Source organism: Xiphophorus hellerii, chromosome 20 (assembly GCF_003331165.1).
Source record: "Xiphophorus hellerii strain 12219 chromosome 20, Xiphophorus_hellerii-4.1, whole genome shotgun sequence".
Classification (NCBI taxonomy): domain Eukaryota; kingdom Metazoa; phylum Chordata; class Actinopteri; order Cyprinodontiformes; family Poeciliidae; genus Xiphophorus; species Xiphophorus hellerii.
The window spans coordinates 19,932,060-19,957,877 of NC_045691.1; the positions used below are offsets into that span (position 1 = coordinate 19,932,060).

At 38.6% G+C, this 25,818-nt stretch overlaps 1 protein-coding gene across 11 annotated transcripts in view; it reads right to left on the minus strand.

Annotated features, from left to right (window-relative positions):
* LOC116710459 (inositol 1,4,5-trisphosphate receptor type 1-like) overlaps positions 1–25,818 on the minus strand; it is an 86,977-nt gene that overhangs the window by 27,682 nt on the left and 33,477 nt on the right. For 5 of the 11 annotated variants that reach the window (XM_032549495.1, XM_032549498.1, XM_032549494.1 and 2 more), the window contains 14 exons: positions 25,207–25,458; positions 24,997–25,122; positions 24,789–24,917; positions 24,076–24,102; positions 23,041–23,161; positions 22,753–22,946; positions 22,525–22,673; positions 22,311–22,422; positions 21,095–21,130; positions 13,100–13,147; positions 9,538–9,670; positions 7,640–7,827; positions 793–976; positions 427–677 (listed from right to left, as the gene is read on the minus strand). In XM_032549495.1, the coding sequence (XP_032405386.1) occupies positions 427–677; positions 793–976; positions 7,640–7,827; positions 9,538–9,670; positions 13,100–13,147; positions 21,095–21,130; positions 22,311–22,422; positions 22,525–22,673; positions 22,753–22,946; positions 23,041–23,161; positions 24,076–24,102; positions 24,789–24,917; positions 24,997–25,122; positions 25,207–25,458 (1,950 nt within the window). The remainder of the gene's footprint in view (positions 1–426; positions 678–792; positions 977–7,639; positions 7,828–9,537; positions 9,671–13,099; positions 13,148–21,094; positions 21,131–22,310; positions 22,423–22,524; positions 22,674–22,752; positions 22,947–23,040; positions 23,162–24,075; positions 24,103–24,788; positions 24,918–24,996; positions 25,123–25,206; positions 25,459–25,818) is intronic. The other 6 variants (XM_032549499.1, XM_032549496.1, XM_032549502.1 and 3 more) reach the window with 4 other exon arrangements.

A 25,818-nucleotide genomic window follows, 5' to 3' on the forward strand; every position in this document is an offset into this window, starting at 1 on the left:
ATAGTATGAGGTCAAATGTGCTTCTTTAACATAATCTTGCACAGATCATCAGGTATGTTATTAATAGATTTACTGTCATAAACAGAAGTAACTTTAGTTTATCATAAGGCTTGAGATAAATAAATAAAAATTAAACCCACAAAGACAAGGAGAGAATCTGTTTTTTCAACACATGCATGAATTACTGCTGGGTTTTATTTATGCTCCAAATGCCTTACTTTATTTTTTCAGAACATATTGAAAGACGAAAGATAAGAAATTAAATAAAGATTTTCAGTGTTTAGATCTATACAAATACAGTAGAAGAGTATACCTGACATTTAACTGAAGCAATTGTTGTGATAAAACCCATAAAACCCATAAATGATATATCGTCAGACATTAAAACCATATACTGAAACCTATCTGATACGCTGTGTGTCCCACCTGCAGGTCACGGTTGTGGTTCTCACAAAGTAGCTGCAGGAAGCGAAGAATCGGCTGCATGATAACGACCACAAAGCTCATCTTTTCCTCCTGGTTCTTGGCCCCAGCGCTGGGCAGCCCGTCTGTTGAGGAACAGTGGTCCTCTGGGTCAGCTTCCCGCCGGTAAGAGTTGAACGCCTTCTTGGTGGCAGATGAGGCCTCTATCAACTGCTCTTTCACATCTTCTGTCATCGACACAGTTGAATCTCGGGCTGCAGCAAAGTTGTGAAACAAAAAGTCATCATTTAGGTAACTATCAATTTACAAGGTATGATATCTGACCTGAAAAATGAATTACTGTTTTCTGCTTTTAATTTTATATCAGACCTTTTTTGCGAACCGGGGCATCTCTGTCCTGGTTGTCTTCGTCTCTTCTCTTGTTTCCTAAATCGCTCGTGTTTACCGTCACGGTCGCTTTGATTTCCTGCTGAGCCGACTTCATACGGTCGTAGAAAACCCGAAAGAACTTCTCTGAGTTCTTGTCATCAGTCAGACGGCAAAAGAAAGAGCGCTGGATACAAGGAAAAATATTGGAAAATTTTATGAAATAGGAAAATGTCATCATGTTTTAAAACCAGAAACTCCAGAAATTCTCCAGGCATGAAACAAAGTTGAATCACAACAGAAAATCGGAACTGAGCACCAAGACCTACTGTTTGAACATAGCTTATTTAGCTGTACTGTAGTTCTGATCTCAACATGACCTTTTGAAAGTTTTAAAGCTGAGTAGGGCTTCCCATCCAACATCAGTGTCTAACCTCACAAATGCACTGGAAAAATGGCCAAAACCCCCATCAACATAAACACACTCCTAAAGCTTGTGGCAGCTACAGCTGCAAAAGGATGAGCCAACAACACACGCTAAAGTTCATTTGTGGGGGGAATTTAAATGAATGTATACTTTTGACAATATACTGTGTGCGTAAACTTTGGACTTAGAAATTAGCATCCCATCAAGATTGATAAGTTTGAACACATCTTAACAGGACCAACCTTATATATTTGTGGGTTTCAAACATGTTATCATGTAAAAGCTCTACAAAATGCATCAGCTATTGCCACAGTAAATCGGCACAAACGGTTTCACTTTCTGTCTAAGAAATCTTAGAAATAAAAGTTTTAAAGCACCTACAGCATTGTCCTAGTAGAGATAAGGCAAGGAATTTAATTAACACAAATATTGCACTTTCGATATCAGTGAGAGAATGTTTTTATAATCAACACTTCTGGTCTGACCATTCAAGAGTCAAAACCAGTATCACTTGATATGAGAAAATAGGTCTTATCAGGGCCTTCGGAAAATGTTATACAACGGCCATGAAGGAGGTCCAAGATATGAGCGGGTTTAACGCCATGGTTACGGCTGCAGAATGGGGTCACAGAGAATTAGAGCACTTTCAAGCTTGCCAGGGACGATGTATACAGCGTGTCCCAGTCCACAAGGCTGTTGTTTTGATTATGTAAGAGCTGTTACTGCTGCAGTATATGGAAAGGTTTTTTACCAGCCAAAGCAGCCTTGCCACACTTACAGGGTGAAAAAAATTACATAGGACAAGCGGGAGGGAGAAATCTGGCCTACTTACACAGATCGAATGGCAGAGATGGTGTGTGGGGAAAGCGAACGAGGAAGAAAAACTGACTATAAATGAAAAAAGGGGATGATTAAGTGAGGGGAAATGAGAGCAAGAGATAGGGAGGGACAGAATGTTATCAGGCAGTATTTAGGCCACTTCTCAAATTTTGTTACATAACCTTCTGTCTTTCCAGGTTAGACGTAAGGCTGGACAACAAAAGAAAGACACAAATTATAGTCATCAGGTTTCCATTTCTCCTTCTCCAACAAAATACTTCCCGTGCCTTTGAAATTAAAAAGGGCTGTATTGCTACAAGGCTACAAAAAAACAAGCGAGTCTAATCAGCTTTTTGACCAAAGTACCTTGAGGAAGAAAAATGATAATCAGAACTCGCACTTCAAAAGGAGACCTGCAGCTCTATGCCCCACCCTGGCCATCCACCACTGAGCTGCAGACCTCCTGCACGTACACACTCTGCCAAGTCTCACAGACAAGGAGATGGGCAGCGTGGGGAGAGCGAGAGAAACTGAAAGCCAAGACAAGGCCATCGAGCAATAAACAACCTGATGATAGACGGGAAGCGCAGAGACGGGATTAGCTGCACCACTGACAGTCCAGCCAGAGTTTACAAGTCCAAGCACGCCTGTGGAGGGTATGAACATGAAGGAGGTGGGGGCTAGTTATTGTCATGCATGCTCATATCACTCTGTAGCAGGGGGTGAACAACGAGGCACGGCGCGATTAACATACATCGACCCGACCACAGGAAACACAGAGAACCACTCATCCTTAAGCATTACATAACTAACACAAACAAAAATCCTTGTACAGTTCAAGCACAAACAGGCTGGAGATTGCACACACCAGTACGCCCACTGACTTTTGCACTTGCAAAAAAAATAAAAAAAATGGGTCAGCTGTCTCTGGCAATCAGCGCATGCCAGTTTTGAAAAGGACACACCCACAATCGCACACATGCCCTAAAGTTCAGTCTTCTCTGTCGGCCATTTTTATTCTTATGTAATCAAACTGGTTTTCCACACTATGTTTTATCAAAGCAGAATGGCTCCTCTGTAGGAAATGCCAGATATCACAGATATCCAAAACAGTGTGAGAATGCAGCAGCATGCCAGAAGGGCCTTCTCAGCTCTGTTAGACGATCATGTTCCACTTTGGTAAAGGCTTGTTAGTTTCATTCCCCTTTAAAGAAGCGAAATATGCTGGTCATAATAACATTTTCATATTCACCTGCAGCCCAGAAGCCCCAAATGCAGTGCTTTGTCAAAACTCAGTTTCTAAGAACTACACTATAGTGCGTCACCGAAACAAAGACAATGCCACAGCAAAGGCTAACAAAAAAAAACAAAGCGACCTAACTTTCATTTTTTGATTTCTTCAGAAATGCTTTTGACAATGAATCAGAAGTGAGAACCTTAAACTTTCATATCAAACCACGCTGCTGCCTCTGTAGTTTTGACGTTTGCCCTGAGAAGCTCATCGACAAAATCCGTGCCACTGCTTTCAGAACGGCCTTCTGCGTGCTTTGGTAGGACGGAAAAAAAAGGAGAGGACGAAAGCGTAGAGAGATGAGGTGGACAGAGAAGAGGGCTACGCATCTCAGGGGCCCCCCTGTAGTGTTGGGTAAACACAGAGCCTGTCTGTAACTATGAGACGGAGAGGAGCGGGGCCAGGAGGGGGCGGACAGTGCTGAAAAACAAGGTCGTAGCGCTTTCCCTTCTCTCCTTCCGTTCCGCCACTTGGCATCAACAAAAGGATGTTATGTAACTGCTATTTATACTTGCGCTCCTCTTTTCCTCTCGCCCTCCCTCTCACGTCAGCCAGCGCCACATGTAGACCAAACGGAGCTGCTGCTTAGCTCTGCTTTACCCCCCTGACGACTTTTTCCTCCTTTTTTCTCTCATCTCGTTCTTCCTCCCACAAACTATCCGAGTCTATTAGGATTTTCAATTTTAAATCAACAGGGTTCTTTCCCCCCTCCATTCACAACACCTCAGCAGGGAAAGAGAGCAGCGTGGCCTGTAGTTAGACAGCAGATGGCGGATGAGTGGAATGTCACAAGTCACCATGTCACAACAGAATTTACACTTGCGTTTGATTTGTCATAGCTCTTTGCAGCAAAGCTGACTGGAGACAAAGATAGAGAGGAGAAGAAGCTTTGTTTATGAGGTGTAGCATAGAGACTTTGGAAAAAAGCTACCACTTAAAAGTAAATAAATTAGAATGCAACAGAATTTTTTTATCATCAGATTTTTTTGTTTTGAACCTAAAACACCACAGAGACTTTATGTAGAGCAAAATGTTTTTGGTCCGTTACTTTTGAATAAATGCCCACTGCAAATTTAATACCAGCAAAAAAAAATCCAAAATGTTCTTTCATGACTAACTTCACCACTCTGACTGTATATTCTGGTATTTTAGCTTTTCCAGTTTTGCCATGTTAAAAAATATGTTTTTATTTGTTTTTTCCACATGTAATTAAAAAAACTATGTATTTGGCCATTGAGATGCAATAATTGTGCAAAATCTGGAAAGTATGGTTTGCATTTTATTTATCCCCCTTGCTCCAATCAATACTTTGTAGAACCCGTTTATGTTTTGACGTATGTCTCTAGGCTACTACTGTTGTACATTTAGAGTATCGGTGCCCAAGACCAATACCTTCATCTTTTATATGCATCCCTGATTCAGCACACCTGAATCAAATGGGTAAATTCCCTCATTAGCAATCAATCAGCTCTGCAGAGGTCTGGTAATGACACATTTATGAGATTTAGATGTGTTGAGAAGTGAGCACGTTTGAGCAGCTCTCCAGGACTGGACTTGGACACTAGACATTACATTTTTTTTACCTATTATGTAGTTATGCTACAGATTCTCTGTAATATTTAGTCTGAATTTTGACTGGACCATTCTAACATACAAATATGCTTTGATCTAAGCCATGCTAATGTTTCTCTGGCTTGTGTTCAAGATCATTGTCCAGCTGAGAGGTGAACCTCCAATCTGTTCACAGGTGTTTGCAGCCTCTAACAGATTTTCTTACAGGATTTCCTGGTTGTTAGCTTCTTGCATCTTTAGTATCAACTCGAACCAGCTTCCTTTTCTTTGGTGAAGCAAAGCATCCCCAACCATGTGTTTGTGTGGGAATAGAGTTCATGGGGTGTTGTATAGTGTTATTTACAACATGTAATGTTTTGCTTGTTATAAGACATGTGATAAAGTTCCTTCTTCCACATGTTTGCAGTGTCCCTTACGTAACTGGAAACAAGCTGCAAATTGGATTTTTTTTCTTGCCATCTTGTAAAATGCTCAGACTTGTGGAGCGTATAGCTTATGGCTGACCTGTCAGCTGTGGATCTCAGCACCTCCTTCAACAATAGCTTAGGTCTCTTGGGCTGCTTTTCTAATTAATGCCCCCCCAACCAGCCAGTCAGCTGACAAGTGCAGCCATATTTTATCCTTAATCCTGTTTCAAAAACCTCCACAAATGTATTGCTGACATGTCTATTGGTGCCTCGTGATGCTGTCTAGTCACTAATGTTCTTCAACAAACCTCTGAGGCATTCAAAGAACAGATACATTTGTACAGAAATTTAATTACATAAAGGCACTCTTTATTCGCTATATTGGGTTGGCTGGATTTCAGTAAAAGGAGAATAAATATAAATGCATGCCACACTTTCCAGATTTAAAACTTTCCAAATTTTTGAAAACTTTGCATAATTTTCCAAACACTCATTATGGATTACTTTGTATATTGCAATGAAACAACATTGAATTTTATACTTGTAATGAACCTTTTCACACTGAAAATGTGAAAAGGTTCATAAAGACTAAACCCATTTCAAGGCCTTCAAACTTACACTGTTGGCAGCATAAAATGTGCACATTATTCTTCCTCAGGAAGAGTGGTCATTTTCTTCTGCATCTTTTATTGCAACAAACATTTAAAATTTTACAGTATTCCCATTTCTTCATCTGGAATTTACTGGATGTCTTTGTTCTTCCAAATCCTACCGCTGATTTTTTGGAAATTGATAATATTTTCAAACTGATATTTTTGTCAGAAATGCACATCTTTTATTTCTGTTTTGCATGAAAGTTCTATTATTATTTATTTTTATTTTTTATTTTGTCTACACTTGCTACTCAGTGGTAGTTGTTATTGTGTCTTGTCTCTATGCTGTAACTGCGAAGTAATTTCCCTGCTGGGATGAATAAAGTACTTCTATTCTATTCTATTCTATTCTACTATGATGTTAAAAATCATATTAATATCAGACGTTGTATTCTTGAACACTCTCAAGACATTCTGGTTCAGTCTTAAAGTTCCTAAAATAATCCAATAAGTTTCTGACACACTGAAGCGTAGCTTGAAATATGCAATATTTTCCATCCAGTGTTCCTCGTTTGCTTTGTGCTTGGAAGTATCTATTATTTATTGCATGTGGGCATTTATGCATTAGTCTTGCAGGTCTGATACAGCATGAGAGACATATGAGTTTGAAGAACTGAATGCTGGAGATTTACAGTACATAGTTTGGCTATTTGTGTTCACTAAGTAGGGCAAGAGTAAATAGTTAACATTGTTACGTGAAATCGAGATATGCGACACCCAGCAGGTGTTCGGGAAGTAACAATGGATGATGACAGTGTAAAAGAAAAATCTAAGCTTGAGATGATCTATGACTTATCATGGACTTAGCTTCCAGTCACTGCTGGAAACATTTAGGATATTATTCAGTAACTTAAAGCAGACAAATGTTTCCACACTGTAGTATATTTCTATCTCAGCAGGATACATTTTCACATTTTTTCCCGGGAAAACACGAGTTGGGAAGGGTTAGGAGATCTCCAGTTTTTCCTCAATCTCCTCTCTGTGTTTCCTCACCTCTCCGCCCTCTCTCCCCACTGCCCCAGTTCCGGAGGCCCGGCATGACCCAGTTTGGGCGGCAGGAGAACCTAAGGGAGCGAGGCAGGAATGTTTTGAAGGCTGAGACATTCCTCATTGTTCATTCACACTGCCTTATGTAACACAGACTGATCACGTGACGCTGCTCTGCAGCAGCCGTGGGAAGCCGATGCATTATCTCCGCCTTAGTGGCTTCCTCGCTCTAATCTGATTATGCAAGCCCCAGCTTACACAACAGCACGCGGACTGACCGACAAAAATGGACAGAAAAAGAGATAAACTAATTAAAAAAAGGAGGAAAACAGAGACAACAAAGACCTGCAGAGAGAAGGTCTGAAGGACTCCGGTTAAATCCAAGAGGGGGAAATGTTTAACGTAATTTCACAACCTGATTTTTGTGGTTATCGACAGACTGGGAAAATTATTAACAGATGACCCGTTTTTTTGTCAACATAAAGTAGAGGAGTGGAGGGTGGGAATGTATATATGCACGACTGCAATGGCATACTGACACACATGTAGTGCATTCTTTCCATTTTAGGCAAATAAAAAATTACAAAACTCTTCACTACTGACTGATGTTAAATACTCAGGCATTATTTAATAGTAAACACCATCCACAAATAATGTAAACTCAAATGATGGAGTCTGGACTTGTGTGTCTGACCTGGATAGTTGTGTTTCCTCCTTCCAGCAATGCAATGGCCAAGAGAATGCTTTCTTGGAAGACTCTATCACTGGTAGTGTTCATGATTAGATCAATAACAAGATCAGAAGCTCCTTCTTTGTCCAGATGACACTGAACCTCTGACAGAGTCATCTCCCCCCGACTGAGGCCGCCTGGACCCCCTAAAGCTGCAAGACCAAGACAAAGCAACACGTAAATCCTAGGCTGTCATTGGATGCTCTTTTTAATAATATAATTGTTATAATTTAATGAATTATAACATATATATATATATATATATATAAATGTATCTTTTATTACAGAAACATAATCATACACGGAAAATTTTATATCAGAACCCTTTCCTCTAGATTTCCTAAGAAAGTGGTTAAAATACCACCAGCATTTGAAAAAAACAAAAAAAAAACAACAACAACAACATTGGGTGGACTTGACCAGAAAACTGAAATTGGTTCATTATTAAGTCTTTTAAAAGGATAATGATTCAGAACATGTGCTCAAATAAACAAAGAAATGGTTTTGCCTCCAAGAACAAGAACACATAAATATATTGCATTAATTCATCACAAAGAATCAAATGTAGTAAATCCAAGTTAGTCTATTAAGTTTATTAAGTTGTCAAGTTAAACAAATGTAAATAAAGTTTATCAAACTTCATTCACTTGTGACAGATTAATATTTTTTTAAGTTTGGGCTCCATTCACTTTTTTCAGTGTATACTCCAACACTGTTGGACGAAAGAACTAATCACTGTCATATTGTGAGAGATTACGCATAAAGAAAATTAACTTATTCCTAATATCGACCTGTGTGTTTGAACATACTGCGCTTGCACAGTAAATGGACATGAAATCTTTCAGTATACCTAGAGGAACAATTATACCATTGTCTTGAATCTAATTCATGAATGCAGATTTTTAAGAAAAAAAAAAAGGTATTTAATTTTAAATAAATAAAAATTTACAATTTAGGATCTCGCCCCGAACAGCTCCAATTTACAGCTGTGTTAGTCACTGCATCCAGCTTCTCCCGCACATTTCTCCCCCCGCGTGGGGCCCCAACTTCAGGCTGCATATTGAATTCCTTTCCTGGCTCTTGTTTCTGCAACAGGTGCACAGACTGTTTCCACAAGAAGCACCTGCCTGTCTCTTAGCAACAAAAAGAAGTTAATCATGGATGGGAGAGGGCATGCTTTCTGTGGTCTGTTTGGTGTGCATGGGCAAGATGGGAAACTAGGATCCAGTATGATTGTGTTTCTAAACTCAGTTAAATGCTGCTCATTATAACTGCTTCATTAGAGCAAGTTAGATAATGTGAATTAATTATATGCCAGTCACAAATCATTCATTAATTTAATTCTAAATTCATGAAAATCACAGGCTCAGAGCAACTGTAGGTTGATAAAAACGTTATACAATTACAAATATTAAAAATCAACCAATGACTCAAACAGCCATTGTGCATTGCTTTAGTATTTTGACTCCAGATAGTAACACATTGACCTCTTTATCATGTATTGATAAGAATGTTGTGCTCTGTGTGCTCAAAGGGCAGCTCGCAGTACAACCACAGGGCTGATAACCACCTCAGGGCCAGACAGATACAGCCACATTCTTGTGTTTCATCTCTTGTAAGAAAAAGAAAAAGCAAAAGGTTCACAGAGGCTCTGCCATCTGATATCATCATTCCGGGCAGCAAGATGCCCTTTATTTTTTTCCAAAGGCGTATTGCTTCACATCAGTGTTGGGTCAGTTAGAAATGTTGCTACCAGTGTTCTCACGACCTTTTTGTTGCAAGCCGGGGGAAAAAAAAGGCACAGCAAAAAGATTTTACAATAAATGTTTACGTTCAAGGCTGGAACTGATCAAAACAATCACCTGATTGACTCCTTCCCGGTCCTACCGGACTGAGGGGGCCATTGCCAAATGACGTCAGGCTGTCCCTCCGCCCACTGCTCCGATGAAAGTTTCCATAGTAACGGCTCACCAGAATCTGTCTGAGCGCCTCGCCCTAAAAGTGGGAAAGAAAGGGCAGGATGTAATGATGTGACGTCAACGACTGGGGAGAGAAGGGAGATTATATAACACGAGTAAGATATTCTGAAAAAAAAAAAATCTTGGAGAAAATCTCAGACTGCCAACATGTTGGTAGCTTCCGAGACAGACAGGTCAAGGTTGTCCTTGGTGTTTGCACACAAGTGCCCCTGGACATACTTTTGGGTTTTGCCAATATAACAACACAAGAATCAACAAGTCCAGCTCTCTTTAATTCAAGCACCAAGGAGCCTTTTCACCTTCCAACAATCATAATCAAACCCTGTAACAGAGTTTCCTCCATGAGTGATTGTAAATACTTAAAACTGCCCCACACCCCCCCCAAAAATCTGTCATAGCTCAACATGAAGTTTACGTCATGTGTCTCCCATGCAACTGTTGTTTGTTACTGCAACAGTGACCCCATGCAATGACAATGGGAGGTCCTGGTTTTCACTCAGGCAGACCCGAGGGCAGCCCTCCTACACCGTGACTCATCCGCTGTCGAGCAGTCGGCGGCACGACTCTGCCGTTGCCATAGCAACCGCAGCCCATCGTTACCTGAAAGACCTCCCATGGGATAAAGTGGAGGAAATGAAAGAGTCTGTGATTCGTGTGTTTGTGTGCGATTATGTGCATATTATTGTGAGCTGTGGGTGGTCCTTGAAAGACGGCAGCGAAATTATATAAACTCTGCTGCCGGCGTCATGCTCTGGGGGTCACGATTACTTTTTGTAGGTGGTGTGAAGAACTCATCTTTTATTGGCAGTAAGCTATTCAGAAGCATGTACGTGCAAAATATTTATTTCCTGACAAGGTTTTAAATGATTTTCTACACTCTAAAGTCCTCAAGCGTGACTTTCCAACACGGACGTAAAGTTCATCTCAAAAGTGTACACACCCCTACAAAAAGGCCAGAATTATATGATGTAAATGGAGAGATTATAATGTATCATTTATAGATTATTCCCATCTTTAATTCAAAATTTGTCTTGCATGACTTCACTGATTAAGATGCATTTTGTTAAGAATACAAAACAAATATAAAAAGCTACAGTAACCTGGTTACATAATTGTGCAGGCTGTTTAACTAATAACATATTGAAGACCCCAGTCTTGAGATCACACCTGTTGTTAATTTCAGTGAAAATTAACAAACAAGACATAAAGTAGCACTTTGTCAGTAGAATTTTCCTGACATTTGCATTCTTTAGCTAAAGGCATAAGTGTATTTCAGAAAACATTTCCTTCATAAACCAGCAACAACAGGCGTTTCTTAGCTTCCTCTTGTATCTTATCACTCACAAGTAGAGATGCTGTGCAGCTGTGAGTCTTCAAAAATAAAGCCAGTTGTGTGGGATGACAGGAGCTTTGGTGACTCATCATTGACGCAGTCCATGTTGGACGACTCTCCATACCACAAACAATATTTATGGACGATTCAAGGTAGTGATTGATTTGAAATGCTTCAAAATTCAACTATGCACCTCCTTCTCTTTGGTAATTATTTCAGTCTTGTTTTTGCTTCTAAATTGTACGCCAGCTGGCAGCACAATCCATACGACATCCTTACATCACTGCCTTCCAGCAGGGGGCTGAGGTCAGCCCCCCTCTGTTACAGCCCTGACATCACAAGCAAGGGTAGTTACAGACTCGCAAAAAATGTCTTGTATTGGCTTCACTGGTTGAGGGAGTGATGCAGTGTTTTACTGTTTGTGTATGGATGTAAAAGTGTAAATAATTCTCAAAACAATGTGTGACAAACTCTGCGTATTGACATTAAGTAAAAGGTGCTTTTTACAGAGTATTAGTTTAGATGTTTTCAAAATCATGGACATCATAACACCCTTTTAATCCTTTTTATTATTAACCCTCCTGTTATGTTCGTTTCTAGGGTACAGCAAAAATGTTCGTGGGTCAATTTGACCCAGGGAGTGTTTAATCATGCAATAGTGTCAGAAACCAAAAAATTCCTCCAAAACATTTTTGTATCTGATTATTAACTCCAATACTAACCATTTCAATCAATATTTGTGCAATGATGTTTTATTATTTCTCAGAAATTAAGGATCAATGACGACAACCTGCTCATTTACTCATTTGGACATAAAAAATGGAATTTAGATTTTTAATGTCCACTGAAAAAAACCTAGACACAAAAAAACAATAATTTCCTTGAAGTTGACCTTTGGTAAATTATTTTATATTATACTTTTTTTTTTTTACCAAAGGGTGATCTTTATAATTGAACTTGAGACACACATACTGTTCTGGGTCAAATTGACCCGCTGATTAAAATCAAGATAAATGAGTCATGCAGAGAGTATTTATGTTTTCATCCACTTCTGCTGAGTGTCCACTCAGTGTGGGTGGAGTTTGTCCACAGGAACAGAAAAGATTCCCGTCAAAGGTTGTGTGAACACCTGCTTTCTCGCAGTTTCCTAGTGAAGTAAAGAGAATAGTGAGAAAGTGGGCTTGTGTGTGTGTGGTTGCGTGTGTCGGTGTGTGAGTGTGTGTGTGGTGAAATATGGTTCATAACTGCAAGGAAACATATAGAATTGGACATTTTAAAATCTTTTTTTGCACTTTAACCTGACTGCCGGGTCAAATTGACCCGAACAGTATCGATGTAAAAAGTAGACCTAGGGTTTGGTACAAATGTGTAAAATGAATAAATTTTCAACTTATGTCTAGAGTGCACCTATTAAGACAAATAGAAAACGTTTCATGCAAAAAAAATGCTTCTATTTTTTTTTTTTTAATTTGTAAATTTTAAAATGGGTCAATTTGACCCGGAACATAACAGGAGGGTTAACCTAACATATTTGGGGTTTTTTTTCATTAATGGTGAACTAAGTTTGTAAATGATTTGTCACTCACTTGTTTTTTTACATCACAGAAACCTGGCCCATAAACACAGATGTGTAAACTTTTGAGATCCAAAACCTCAAATTGATGAACCAAACGCACAATGACTCAAGGATTATCACCAACTGAAAAGAGGATGTTGGTACTTCGGTACAGTGTCATTTCTGAAAATTTTAAAGGCCAAACAACTGTGTCATAAAACTGGAGTGAAAGAGGCACCAATTTGTCAATGTGCTTCACTTTCAAAAGTGGGAACAAAACAATTTTAAATGATGAAGACAATTTTAGTCAGTAAATAATCTTGACATCAAAATCATGAAATTTTATTTGCAATGTCCCTGTCTAAGAGTGTAGTAAACTGATAATATAGATTTCACAGCTAATTTACTGTTTCACATGAATGTAATTAAAGTGATACTACTAAGATAAATGTAATACTTTTAAACCTTCATCTGTTTACCAAGAAGGGTAAATGTGAGTCTCTATTCGTCTCTATTAAAGATGTTAGTTAAGCTGCCATGCTGGTGTAAGTACCTACCCTTCTCTGGTCTGCCAACAGTTTCGGAGACACGTTCTGATCCAGCTTCTGTATGCATTGAGTGGTTCAAGCATTGTAACACAAATACAGAGTTAATATTCATGCAGCACAGACACAACATTTCTCAGATTAATTACTACACAGTGCATCTACCAGCTGTCACAAGTGGCCATGCAAAGATCTGTACGCACTGCCATGCTTTTACAGCTAGGTCAGAAACCAGGGAACAGCAAACATTCACAACTATGAAAGGTGAGGTATTTATTGGATGCAATATGCCCAGTTAAATTATTTAATAAGGAAATAGTTACCATTTGTTTAGCTTGTTGAAATCAAGCCTCAGCTTTGACCTAACATGGCAGTACGCACAGAATTAAATATATAAATGTAGGATCACAGGTTAACATGCTGAAAACAAAATATGAAGATGAAATGTGGAATATGTGAAGATGAAAATAGGATAGGGTGAACTGTCAATGGGAAAAAGTTAGTCCCAACTCCAAAACAAATACTAACAGAGACAGTTGACACAGAATCATGCACACTTGGACAAACTCCTCATTTCCACCATTTGACCTCACATGCATGCTTGTAGATTCTTCGAAGAGAACAATAATGAAAGCATTCAAAGAACATACAGACTCCACACAGAAGGTTAACCAGGAAAAACAAGTCCTTAGATCTTGACTTTCATACATTTTTGTGATGTCCTGTAAAGTATGTTCCCTAAAGGGAAAAGCAGTTTACCGCCATTTTGTCTTCCTCTCTGGTTTCACATTCAAGGAACCTGAGTTTTTCTTCTTAAAAAAATAACTCTTGTCGTTAGCAAACATTTATCTGCCTGTCAGATTTTTGGATATATCTATTTTTTTTATTACACACCCAATATCTCACTTATCAGCTAAGTATAATAATTCATTTTAAACTCATGAAAGAAATAGTATGGATGTTTAGTTGGTAATTTTCATCACAAAGCTCCTAAGTTATAGTACCAATCAATGGAAAACAAGAATATGTCGTTATCATTAAAAGATAATTCAATGACAAAATTTGCTATTGTACAAATGCATTTTTTGGAGAGTATTTTGTTTTTAACTTAATTAATTTTGTCTTATATTAGCTAATTTAGCTTTTCTTATATTAATTAGTTACCTCAGTCTATATTTGCCACATTCGCTTATTTTTTACACTTTATCTTATCTTTTAAAATGCAAATTTTTTAGATTTATATGATTAATCCTCCCTTTTAGGAGCATCTCAACTATTTTTTTAAGTATCTTATTTTGCTTGAGGTAATTTATCTTAATTTACATTAGTTTACTTTTTGCTTATTTTTGCTCATTAAGCTCACAAAATTTGATCTAATTCATATTATCTAATTTATATAATGAAAGCATTAAGACTAAACGCTCAATTAAGGCTTGGTGAAAAATTCACATCTTAAAAGTTTAAAATCTATAACTTCATAATTTAATTGTTCATCACAAATAAAAAAACATTATTGTTTTCAACTTTGAGGTTGCTTGTACCAACATACTGAAGCTACACAATTTAGCTAATCCAAGAGACCTATGAACTATTTTTAAGGCTACAGAATTTATAATTAATGACAACAAAACAGATTATCAAAGCATCCAGCAGCTCAATTATTTTTTGAAGACATTCAGAGTAATCATTTTAATTTACAGATTATGTTCTGGGTGAAACTGCTACTTTGTCAAAGTTAGCATTGTTTTCTTGTCTTTTCTGTATTCAGTGTTTTTACCACTCATTACAAAGGCAGAAAAGGAAATCAGTCATTTTACCAAAATGCAAAATTCATCTTTTACAATTCAAGAACAAAGCATTGACTGAGCAGAAACTGAAATCACACAGCAACTGTTAGTTAAGGTCATACATGAGTAATCAGAAAGTTGAGAAGTTTTGGTATGAGCCACGTTCCAGGGAACGTGCACAAACATCACATTTCAGAAGCATCAAATTTAGAGAATTTAGAGTTTTCCCATTTTCATTTTCCTCACTGGCTCACCTGAAGACCGGTAACTTAGATTAAATATCATTTTAGCATATCCATATACCTGTATATTTATTGTACACCCACATGAAACTTGTAAAAGATGCTGCTTCTCATGCATTGTTATGTAAAAGGCTGCATTAGGGGAGGCTACAAAGGTGAGGGCAGAGGCAATGGGTGATGGGGTTAGAGTTACATAATCACGTCAAAAGAAACCAGGCCACAAAACCAATGACACAGAGCTGCTTACAGGGACCATCTGTCACCAAAACACAGGATTATCACTGATGAAAGGCAAAAAAAGGGAGCAGAAGAGTCACAGAAGCCCAGTGTCCATGCTCCGACTAGATGGTGTCAGGGCCGCAATGTTTTGTAGGTTTTAGTGTTTATACCAAAGAGTCTTTGCACTGATAATTTCACTACACTCAGAACAGAAATGCAACCAAAAAGAAAGTGCAAGTATACAAAACACAACTGCAGTCAATATGTTAAGATGTGATAAGAGAGTCAAACTCAGCAAACATCACACAGCTGCTAAGTTGATCCAAAATCTCAAGTAATTCTAGCTGCTCTTTTATTGGACATGTCCTAGCTTGACATTTGGTTACATTAATAAATATTATCCTCTAAAATGTCTCAGAATCTTAAAGCATAGTGTCAGGACTGCCTTCACAATCCTTTCAACATTGCAGTTTGCATGTAGTACAATGGTGAACTGCAAAAGCCGTCGTAAACATAAAACCACAAAGTTAGAAAGTCTTCGAATTAATTAGTTTATAAACATTTGAAATGATAATCTGAACAGCCAGTAGCATGATGTGGCAGCTACTCTAGTCGTGTATGTTTCTACGCTACAAGTGTTGTTAAAACATTTGGCTGAACTGTTTTTGGCTATGCGAGAAGCCCAGAGAAAAAGAAGATATATAGATATACATATGTTTTTATTCAGAATAATTAGGCTTTTGGTTTTAAATAAAGTATTGTTTTGTGGTACTACAATTATTCAAGTAAGATCCTCAAAAATGGAACTTGCCATTACGCTGGTGAATTAGATGAAATTACAACCAGAAGAAAACTCAGACAGCACAGTAATTGAACACTAGACAAAAGACAGACAATTGTGCTTGCAAAAACATTTGTTCACAAAGCCAACTAACATTTATTCACTTCCACTAAAGTTCAAAATAATAAAACTTAAACCTCAAAAACATCCTGTTTTTTAGAGTTTATGTAACCATAACTGTTTTCAGAGTTGCTGCAATGTGATGTGACGCTTTTTAAAAATAGGTAGTAGTTACAAGGTGGATTTTGTTGGCTTGTCTGTGTGGGTGGGGGAGCTAACGCAGACAGAGACAGAGCAAGAAAATGACAGTGAAGCAGGTGTAGGAGACATTGAGGGAAAACACAGATCATGCTCACATTAGGGCTTTTGAAGATATAAAATGCAAATGACGGCAATTTAGTGCATTTGAATTATACACTATTATATTAATTTTGCTGACCATCAGTGTTTCATACAGTCTGACAATAAAATCAAACAAAAATTTCTGTATTTTAGGTCAGTTAGGATTTCCAAAAATATTTTACTTGTTAAATGGAAGAATAACTACGGCAATATCTTTTAACTTTTTTTTCATTTGTAAATGTTCACAAATTGCAGTAATACCTGTAAAAGTTGCCTTTAAACTGAATGACTTGGGTAAAACATTTTGGGTTTTCTTCCATAAGCTTCCAACAATAGTTTGCTAGAATATTGGCCAATTCCAACTGGAGTAACTGAGTCAGGGCTCCTACAGGACTGACATCAGGGTTTTTGTAATGGACACCCCCAAACACACTTTTGTAATAAATTTGGTTGTATGGTTATGGTCATTGTCCATTTGGAAGACCCATCTGTGACCACTCTTTAACTTCCTGACTGATTTCTTTAGATGTTGCTTCAATATCTTCTTGCTATTTCATGCAGTGCACCACTCCCTCCAGTAGCAAAGCACCCACAAAACATGATGCTATCACACTTGTACTTTGCAGTTGGGATGGTGTTCTCAGACCTGCAACCTTTCCCCTCTTTCCTACAAATGTAACAATGGTCTTTATGGCAAAATGCAACAATTTTAGTTTAATCTGACCAAAAGAAGAATAATTTTGTCCTTTAGTTCATCTGCGAGCTGAAATCAGGCATTTTATGTTGCTTTTTGAGAAATGGCTGAGTGGTCTTTTAGCCCATCATCATTATCATTATCATCTGGTGTTTGCTAGATCTTTACCAAATTGTTTGAAGCTGCAGTAATCTTTTTATAAACCCCTGAATTTACAGAAAGTAACAAAAACTCCTGTTATTTTAGCATTTAGCAAATAAAAACTTTTGGTAATCCTGTGAATTTCTAAGTATCTGGTTTCAATTATAGTTCACAACCTACTAGAGTTTTCTATCTATAAACTAACCCACAGTATTTGACGAAAGCTTATCTAAAAAAATACAGACTTGTATTATATTAATCAAATTAAGACTCTGCACATGTCCCATGTGAACAATGGCTAAATGAGACGTTGTACTGATGAAGAAAGTCAAACTTACACACAAATAACTGAAGCCCACAGGTCAGCTTTCAGCTATTATTGCTCAAATAACACAAAGTTCGCACAAAAAGGCTTAAGAACTAATCAGTGAGCACCAGCTCTTTTTGAATCCATAAGTTTATTATTACGTCCTAAAGGAACAAGTTCAACATAACCAGAGCTTTAACACGAAGACACAGAGGGCCATAGTTCAGCAGCAAGATAAGGAGCTGATGCACCATAATTTCTTACCAATCTATGGACACTATCTCAGTGTGACCACATCAAACTATAGAGCAACATGTGGATCAGGGTCGATATAAGCAGCTAATCAACCCCGGGCTTGACCACAAACACCACAGAGCAACCTCTCACAGCTCCCACATCCGCTGCAGGTAGTGAATTTTACTGAACTGGAATCTCCCCACGGCAAACCCCTGAGTCTCACACCTCTCAGTTCCACTCTAGAGGAAACAAATGCGCGCACGTACACAAAAGCACGAAGAAGCCCTTCCACTTTGTTTCTTCTGAAAGTGCAAAAATAAACATATCTCTGCATCTCTGCAGCGTGAGACTGAGTCATCTTTAAAGCGGAGATCAATGACGCAAAGAACTGGGGTTTACCACTCTTTTGCTTGTTTTATGCACATAAAAACAACGGCTAAATTAAAAGACTGCGGTCTCTCATTTTCATTTCAGTTGACCTACTTTGTCAAACCAGAGTTGTAAAATTTTTTTTGTCCCGACCAGAGAGGCTGTGGCCCAGCTGCAAGCGTGCACGAGGGTAAATTTACTGGCTGGATGAATATAAAAAAATAAAAATAAAGCCAATAATGAACAACGCGATGCATGAAATGGATCAGAAATAGTTGCTGTTAACATAAAAGGCTTGCACAATTATTTTAGGAGCAACGAAGCCATGTGAGGAGGACATCTTGAGAGGAAGAATGAGTCCTCCATGTATCCTGAGTCCTTCTGGTTCTTGCGTAACTCAGAGAACAGCAAGTTTAACTGCTAATCGCTTCCCTGACATTTAACAAAGGTGTGGGACACAGAAAAACAAGGTCAAAAATACATGTACAGTATGAGGTAGAAAACAATGACTGGATCATTTGTCTCCATGCAGGGCCTAAATACAGTGCCTCCCAAAAGTATTTACACCCCTTCTTTTCCACATTATGTTACAAAGACAGATGGGATGTTACAACTATAACGTTTAATCTGTTTTTTGGATTTTATATGATCAAACAACACAAAGTAATGCGTAATTGTGAAGTGCCAAAAATGACAGAAGTGTGGTATGCATTTGTAATCAACTCCATATTAGTCTGATACCCAAAAATAAAATACATTACAACCAACTGAACTCCACTTGAACTGCTCTGTGATCGTATTAGAGGTTTGTTAGAGAGCATTCAGGCAAGGATAAAGTTGTGGAAGCAGTTATGGTTTAACACAATATCCCATTGTTTGAACCTCTCAGCGGACACTGTTCAATCAGTCCCCCAAAGAGGGAAACGCAACCCTGCTGCTGTTTACTGAAGCCGACAGGCCTGGTAACTCAGTATTAATCAAACACGTAAAAGTACTCTGAAGCATCTGTAGAGATCGACAGTTCAGGTCGAACTTTGAGTCATGCACTCCTCAAATCTAACTTTTACAAAGAGGATCATGAAAAACAGTTGTTGAAAGGAAAGCCAAATGAAAAATCATGCCATAGGGCATGATGCTGCCACTACCCTTAGATTTTTCCACATGATCTCAGAGAAGCCAGTCAGAGTTGATAAAAAAGTGTATGACGAATTTGAGATGAACAAAATATTTTGCAGTTCAAGACAAAAGAAAAGCATGCAAACACTCCACACACCTAAAAGATCAGCAGGGGAGACAAAAGCTAAGTATGCATTTTCATGTCACACCCACAGAAACATTCACAGCCAACTTAATTAGGTTTACACAAAGTAGGTGTTGTTGAAATGGCATGAAGAAGGGTGTGAATGGAAGCGGAGTAGTATTTCAGGTAGTTCGAAAACTGTGTCAGAGAGATGTATTGGGGGCAAAAGGGCAAAACAGAATAAGGGGGGGTTTAGCTTATTGAGAGGAGAAGTGTTATCTTACCCCACATTGAGTTTTTATCTAAGGACAATGAGTGCAACGCTTGACAGGAAAGACTCCTGCAAACACTTCTCTATCCCACCCCTAACTCTGCCTTTATACACACAGGTGTGCACACACTTGCATACATACAACAAGTGGGTAAACAGCTCCTCCACACTTTTATTGGCAATTACTGTTGAAGGTCGCACATCAGCGGCGGGGCTGAGTTCCAGGAAAAAAAAAAAGCCTGGTTCTTATGTAACCTCAGCCCAGAGTTGGCAGACACCCAGGAATCGTGCAGCTTGCAGGAAAGGGAAACTAGGACACAGCCTCAATGACTGCAACAGTCCCTCACATTCATTAGTTTCAGGCATACATATGTGCACAGTCACAGTGCCCCCTGCTGGCGCCGTAAGTGGATAAAGAGGAAACGCCACACACACACACACAGATGGGATGTTGGAAAACCGCCTTTTCAGAGGATAAAAATGGGATATGGTTTCTGTGGCTTTACTTTTTTTCCTGGTGTTTCTGCAGGAACAGGCATCAGGTTATGTGATGACATTCAAATGCAAATTGTAAAAAATGCAAAAGTATTCACAATCCTTGGATTTTTCCACATTTAAGTAGGATTTTATCATGTGTGCAAAATTGTGCATAGATAGAAAGTGGAAGAAAACTGAAGAAAAAAGAAAACGTTTTCTATGAATAAAATGTCAGTGTGCAAAGGGCTTTTGTATTCGACCCAGGAGGGATAGTGTCAGAGAACAACGTGAATAAAAAGCTCCTTCTGTTCTGAAGAAAAGAAAAAGGAGAAGTGTCGCAGGGCGGAAGACAGTTTTTTCAGAAAATAAGTTAAAACTAGTTTAAAATTCTCTTGATTATGTTTTAAATTGACTTACCTTTGAAACCTAAGCATCAAGTATCACAAATTGCATTTCCATAATATAATAAACAATTTCAGACACATCAGCCGTCAATGTGAAAACAGTGAACAGACACAAATGCACCTCTGCCACCTGGCCCAGCTAAACAGAGCTCCACCTGAATGTTTGTAATAACCCAGCTTTACTGAGCAACACACATATCAGCCACAACACACACCTACCACCTCCTCAGTTAGTCAGCACACAGTTTGTTTTTTTTTGGTAAAGGCTGCAGCAGGTGTCAATACCAGAGCTGCTCTGCCCCATATTTGCTACCATCTGTGCCCAGAGAACCCCCACTAACAACAGTGCAGCTACAGAACAGCTGAAGATGTTGCACAGACACAACAGACAGAGGCTCAGGGAAACGGGGGCAGGAATTAAAGAAAGAGTGACAACCTTAGGCATTTCCATCTCATCATCAAAGGCCCTGAGCTGAAAGAGAGCAGAAGGTTTAAAGAGTTATATAACAATGCAGGAAGGAGGAAGTTTGCACTGAGGGCAATATTACAGCATGGAGTGCTTGTTAGGTGAGCTAAGGGTTGCTGTAAAGATCCAGAAGCTCACAGAGATTTGGGGGTTTTCTAAGTGGATATTAACAAAAAGAAATCACTTATTTTCATAATATTGACTGCTTAAGAGAAATGTGATGCAATATGTTTGTGTTTCTTAATCCTAAGCATTCATAATTCAATTGTATGTAGGTATCACGCCATATTTTGCTGCTTCTGTGCAAAGCCCCGTGGGAAGAAATTATCTCTTTTATGTGAGTCTGCAGCATTAAGAGACCTTGAGCCTAAGAAATAAACTTAAAGTTGGAAGAAAAACAAATCATCATTTATTATCACCATAAAGTGTGAAAACTTAAAAAATGATTTCAACAATAAAAACTGACATTGTCTTCCAATATTAAAGCCTCAAACAGGATGACCACACCTGGAAAAATACACAACACTTAAAGCTGTATCTATACACTGATCAGGCATAATATTATGAATATGCCTGATCAGTGTATTAAGTCGTTGCTTTGACTGTCTGTCAAAGCAAACAAGCCTTCAGTTATCTTATTCAGCATCCTGTCAGTTCCTTCTCCTGACATGATGAGGGGGGAAAGCAGACATTGAGAATTAAAGCAATTTATGGGCCATTTAGTGTAATATGAACACAAAATAATCAAACTGATGTGTTTTGTTAGCTTTATGGCAGCAAATAATTTGCATTGCAAAAAACTGATCAGGTTACCAACTTCTGATATGAAGTTTGTCAAACCCGTTCAGCTAAGTTTCTGTCATGATAATCACACATTGACAGTAACTGTGTTGAAGCACAAGCAATGAAATATGCAGGATATCGGCTCTTGATATCCTGGAGTTGGACAACCTTGACTTATGATCTGCACCCGTGAGAGTCATGCCACAGTAAATCTGCAGAGACATTTGTGGATCCAGTGCTTTGTCAGACACAGTTGTTGTGATGGAAAATAGGGAAGCAAATAAATGCAAGGTGAGCGGTCATAATTTGGAGAGGCCCATCAGTGTATAAATAATCTAAAGCAGATGGTGAGTAATAAGGTTTATGATTGCAAACCATTTTACTTCAGAGAAGAGCGTGTTACCTTCTCTCCATAACCTCGGTCCTTTGTCATCATCTCTCTTAGCGTTTGCAGAACTTTGATGCACAGTTTCTCTTCATTTTCTTCCAACAGTTGTTTGGTATGCTTGATCAGCCTGCTCACGCACACACGCGCGCACACACCCACATCAGATATAAAGTCTCAGTAGCACTTTACAACTTAAGTTATAAATCACATAACTGACTGCATTGCTTACTTGCATATAAACCCTCCGCTCTCACACTTCTTGCGTGAGTCGGTGTTCTCAGGGAAGAGCAGCTCGGGCCGATGCAGCACATCCACCAGGACGGACAGCTCAGCCTGGACCAGTGGACGCAGGCGGTCCTCAAGAGCTGATACAATGTCCTACAAAAGAGACAAGCACATGTGCTTAATGTCTGTCCTTAACTGGTATGAGTTAAATTCAAACATCCCCAGATGTTACCTGCAGCCTCTCAATAATGTTCCTATAGTCCCTCGACACAGTCACCACCGATTCTCTGCGAGCTGACAGGTGCGAGTTGCGAACAGAGAGCCTCCAGCTAATGGCGGTTCTCTGCACGATGTTGTTGGATCTCACAAACAGGTTGTTCACCTGGTTGTCCAGGTCCACTGGGATGGCTATGGCTCTGCTTTTGGCTTGTCGGTACAGAGAGAAATGCATTTTATATTTGCTACCAGTTGTGTATTCAAATAATTTAAAGTAAGTCTCGAAAAAGAGAGAAAATCTCACCAACATCAGAGAGCACCTTAATACAGGCTTCAACAGAGCCCTTCTGGCCTGAGCCCAACCAGTAGCAATGGTAGACCCTGAAGATTGCCTGCAGCAGCTGCACAAAGACAGGCTGTCTGGTCTGAAAGGAAAACACCAGAGAATACAAAAAGACCTCAGTGTCTTCATGTCATTTTCAATGAGCTTGTCTGGAACAAATAGATCCCCATCAACATAAAACTCTCCCATGTTTCCTCGTGTACAGTGGTTCCCAAACATTTCAACTTCTGGAGTAATTGCAACACAAACAGTCAAGAGATGTGCCAATATATTGCTTTTTAACCAGAGTCAGTGATTTTATAAAGATAATTACATGAACCCAATAACATTTTTAAAACAGAAACGTAGATTTGAAAGGTGTTTATTACCTGTCTAAGTGTTATTTTCAAAAGATACATTTAATCTGATAAAAAAACACATTCTAATTTAGTGAATATGACTAGTATTTTTTAATTTTTTTATCAGGAAAAAAGACATTTATGCATAAGACAGTTCAAACATAAATCGAACCCTAAAGTAGAGCTTTATTGTGCTTAATAAAGAAATCTGTAGCAGGTGGGCAGAGCTTTACAAAACTGGTGATTGGAAATAATCTACAAAATCTCTGATCGGTGCTGCTATTACTTTCTTTCAAAAGAAATCTTGAGTTCATTTTCAAATAATTTCTTGAAATCCTCTCCAAGTTTGGGAACCACTGCTTCCTTTCACCAACAGTGTTTTAATATCCAACTCCCCTTTTCAAAAGTCAATAAGCAAGAGTGAGAGACGTTATGGTTAGATCAGCATGCTGAAACAGTTTGAAGTACATTTATTTTCCTGGACACACATGAATCCCACAGCAGACACTTACTCATATTTCACCCAGTGACAATAAAGCTGTATTGTACTTCACAAAACCAATTATTAACAAGGAAAATATATATATATATTTTTTTGCATCCCACAAAAAAAGTTTTGCACCTTTTGTTATTTCCCTGCTAAAGAAATTTACTATACCTGCAAATTTTTCCGCAGACGTTTATCCTGTAGCAAAGGTAAACAATTCATGAAAAAAATCAAACAAAAAAATAAACTAAGGCAAAAAAAAAAAAAGATTAAGGTTCTGTGGACACAAAAGGCATCCCACAGACTGGAGGGCCAATTTATTAAAACATGATATGGAAGTAAAAAAACGACAACAATGAAAGCAGAAAAAGCTTTCAAACAATTTAATCAGTGAAAGACCTTGGAACCGGGGGCAACTTGCCGCCATTCACTCTGGGTCTAAAGTGTAAGTTAGGCAGTCATGAGCAAATCAAAAAGGTGCTTTGGCCTGACTTTTTTCAATAGCAATATCAAGATTACTCAACCAGATTTCTTATTGAGTTTGGAACACACTGCATTTGGAGAACTAAATGAACATATATTTGTAAAGCAGAGTATTGCAGCATATTTTTTTAAATCAATAATCAATTACAATGTTTTAGTGATAGTTTAATAAACTAAAATACAAATTTGATTAGCCTTCCTCTGATCCATGTATGGTAACCCGAGTTTATGACTCTAAATGGCTTGCTAAGAAATTAAATCTAAAGCAAAGTATATGGTACCTTAATCATCTTGAATGTATGCTCTTAAATACTTAATTTATTTTAATATTTTCTCTGCAATGTGACTGAAGCATTTTCTGAGCAGATGTGGTGTTGGAGAAGCCAATGCGACATGGTTACCTGCAGGCTTGTACTCTGGTCAGAGAAAGGAGAACTGAAGAAAGTAGTTACGATGCTCATAACCGTCTCAGTCACGTAGCGCTCCAGAACGTTGTCTGCATGCTTACGATCGCTTGTGTTGTTGCACACCTGAACAACCGTTTCAATGTTTAAGTGACGCATAATTTAATTCTTATTTTCCACATAAAGAAGGCATAATGCTCCTTACGCTGCAAATGTCAACCAGAAAGTTGTCAAAGAGCTTCCACATGTGGTTGGAGGTGTAGATCTCCTTCATTTCCACCTCAGTGTCCACATAGCAGTGGTTCAGAAAGTTGATGTATGCAATCTTGATCTGAGGGATTACAGCAAGGAAACAAAATTAGTGACAAAACATGTTTCTAAATACATAACAAATGCAACGTGCTTCTCCAGTCACCTCAGGGATGCAGTCGTCATGGGTTACGACCCGCACTATGTCGTCCAGCGGTAACAGGGAGTTGCACTTTATCTCAGTGTAGACGTTCTTGCCCTCAGTGCAGACAGCCAACAGCTCCACCAGGTGTATGTGGTACCTGAGCGGGCTGTTCTCATCCATCCGATCTCGCTCCGACCGCATCATGTTGACCAAAGTCTGGAAGGAGGCCCGATCGTTGTAGAAGACCAGAACATCTTCTCCTGCATTCACTAGCTGTATGAGAAACATAGAATAATGCCAAAGAAGAACAGTGATATAGAGAACTTTGCAAATGTATTCCTGTCTGTTTATTTCCACATTTTCTCATGTTACTTAATGTGACAGGCCAACCCAGATTAGTGAATCACTCAAGTGTTAAAATAATTTGTAGTTTTCAAAATGGGGTTTGCATTTCTATTGATATTCCCCGTTGGGTCAATATTACTTTGCAGAAACAATAGATGCAAGTCCTTTAGGGCATGTCTCTACAACCCTTGCCCATTTAGAAACTTTTTTGCTAGAAATAAATATTGCCCATTCTGCTTTGCAAAATTATGCAAACTCAATCAGACTGAATGGAGAACATCAGTCTTA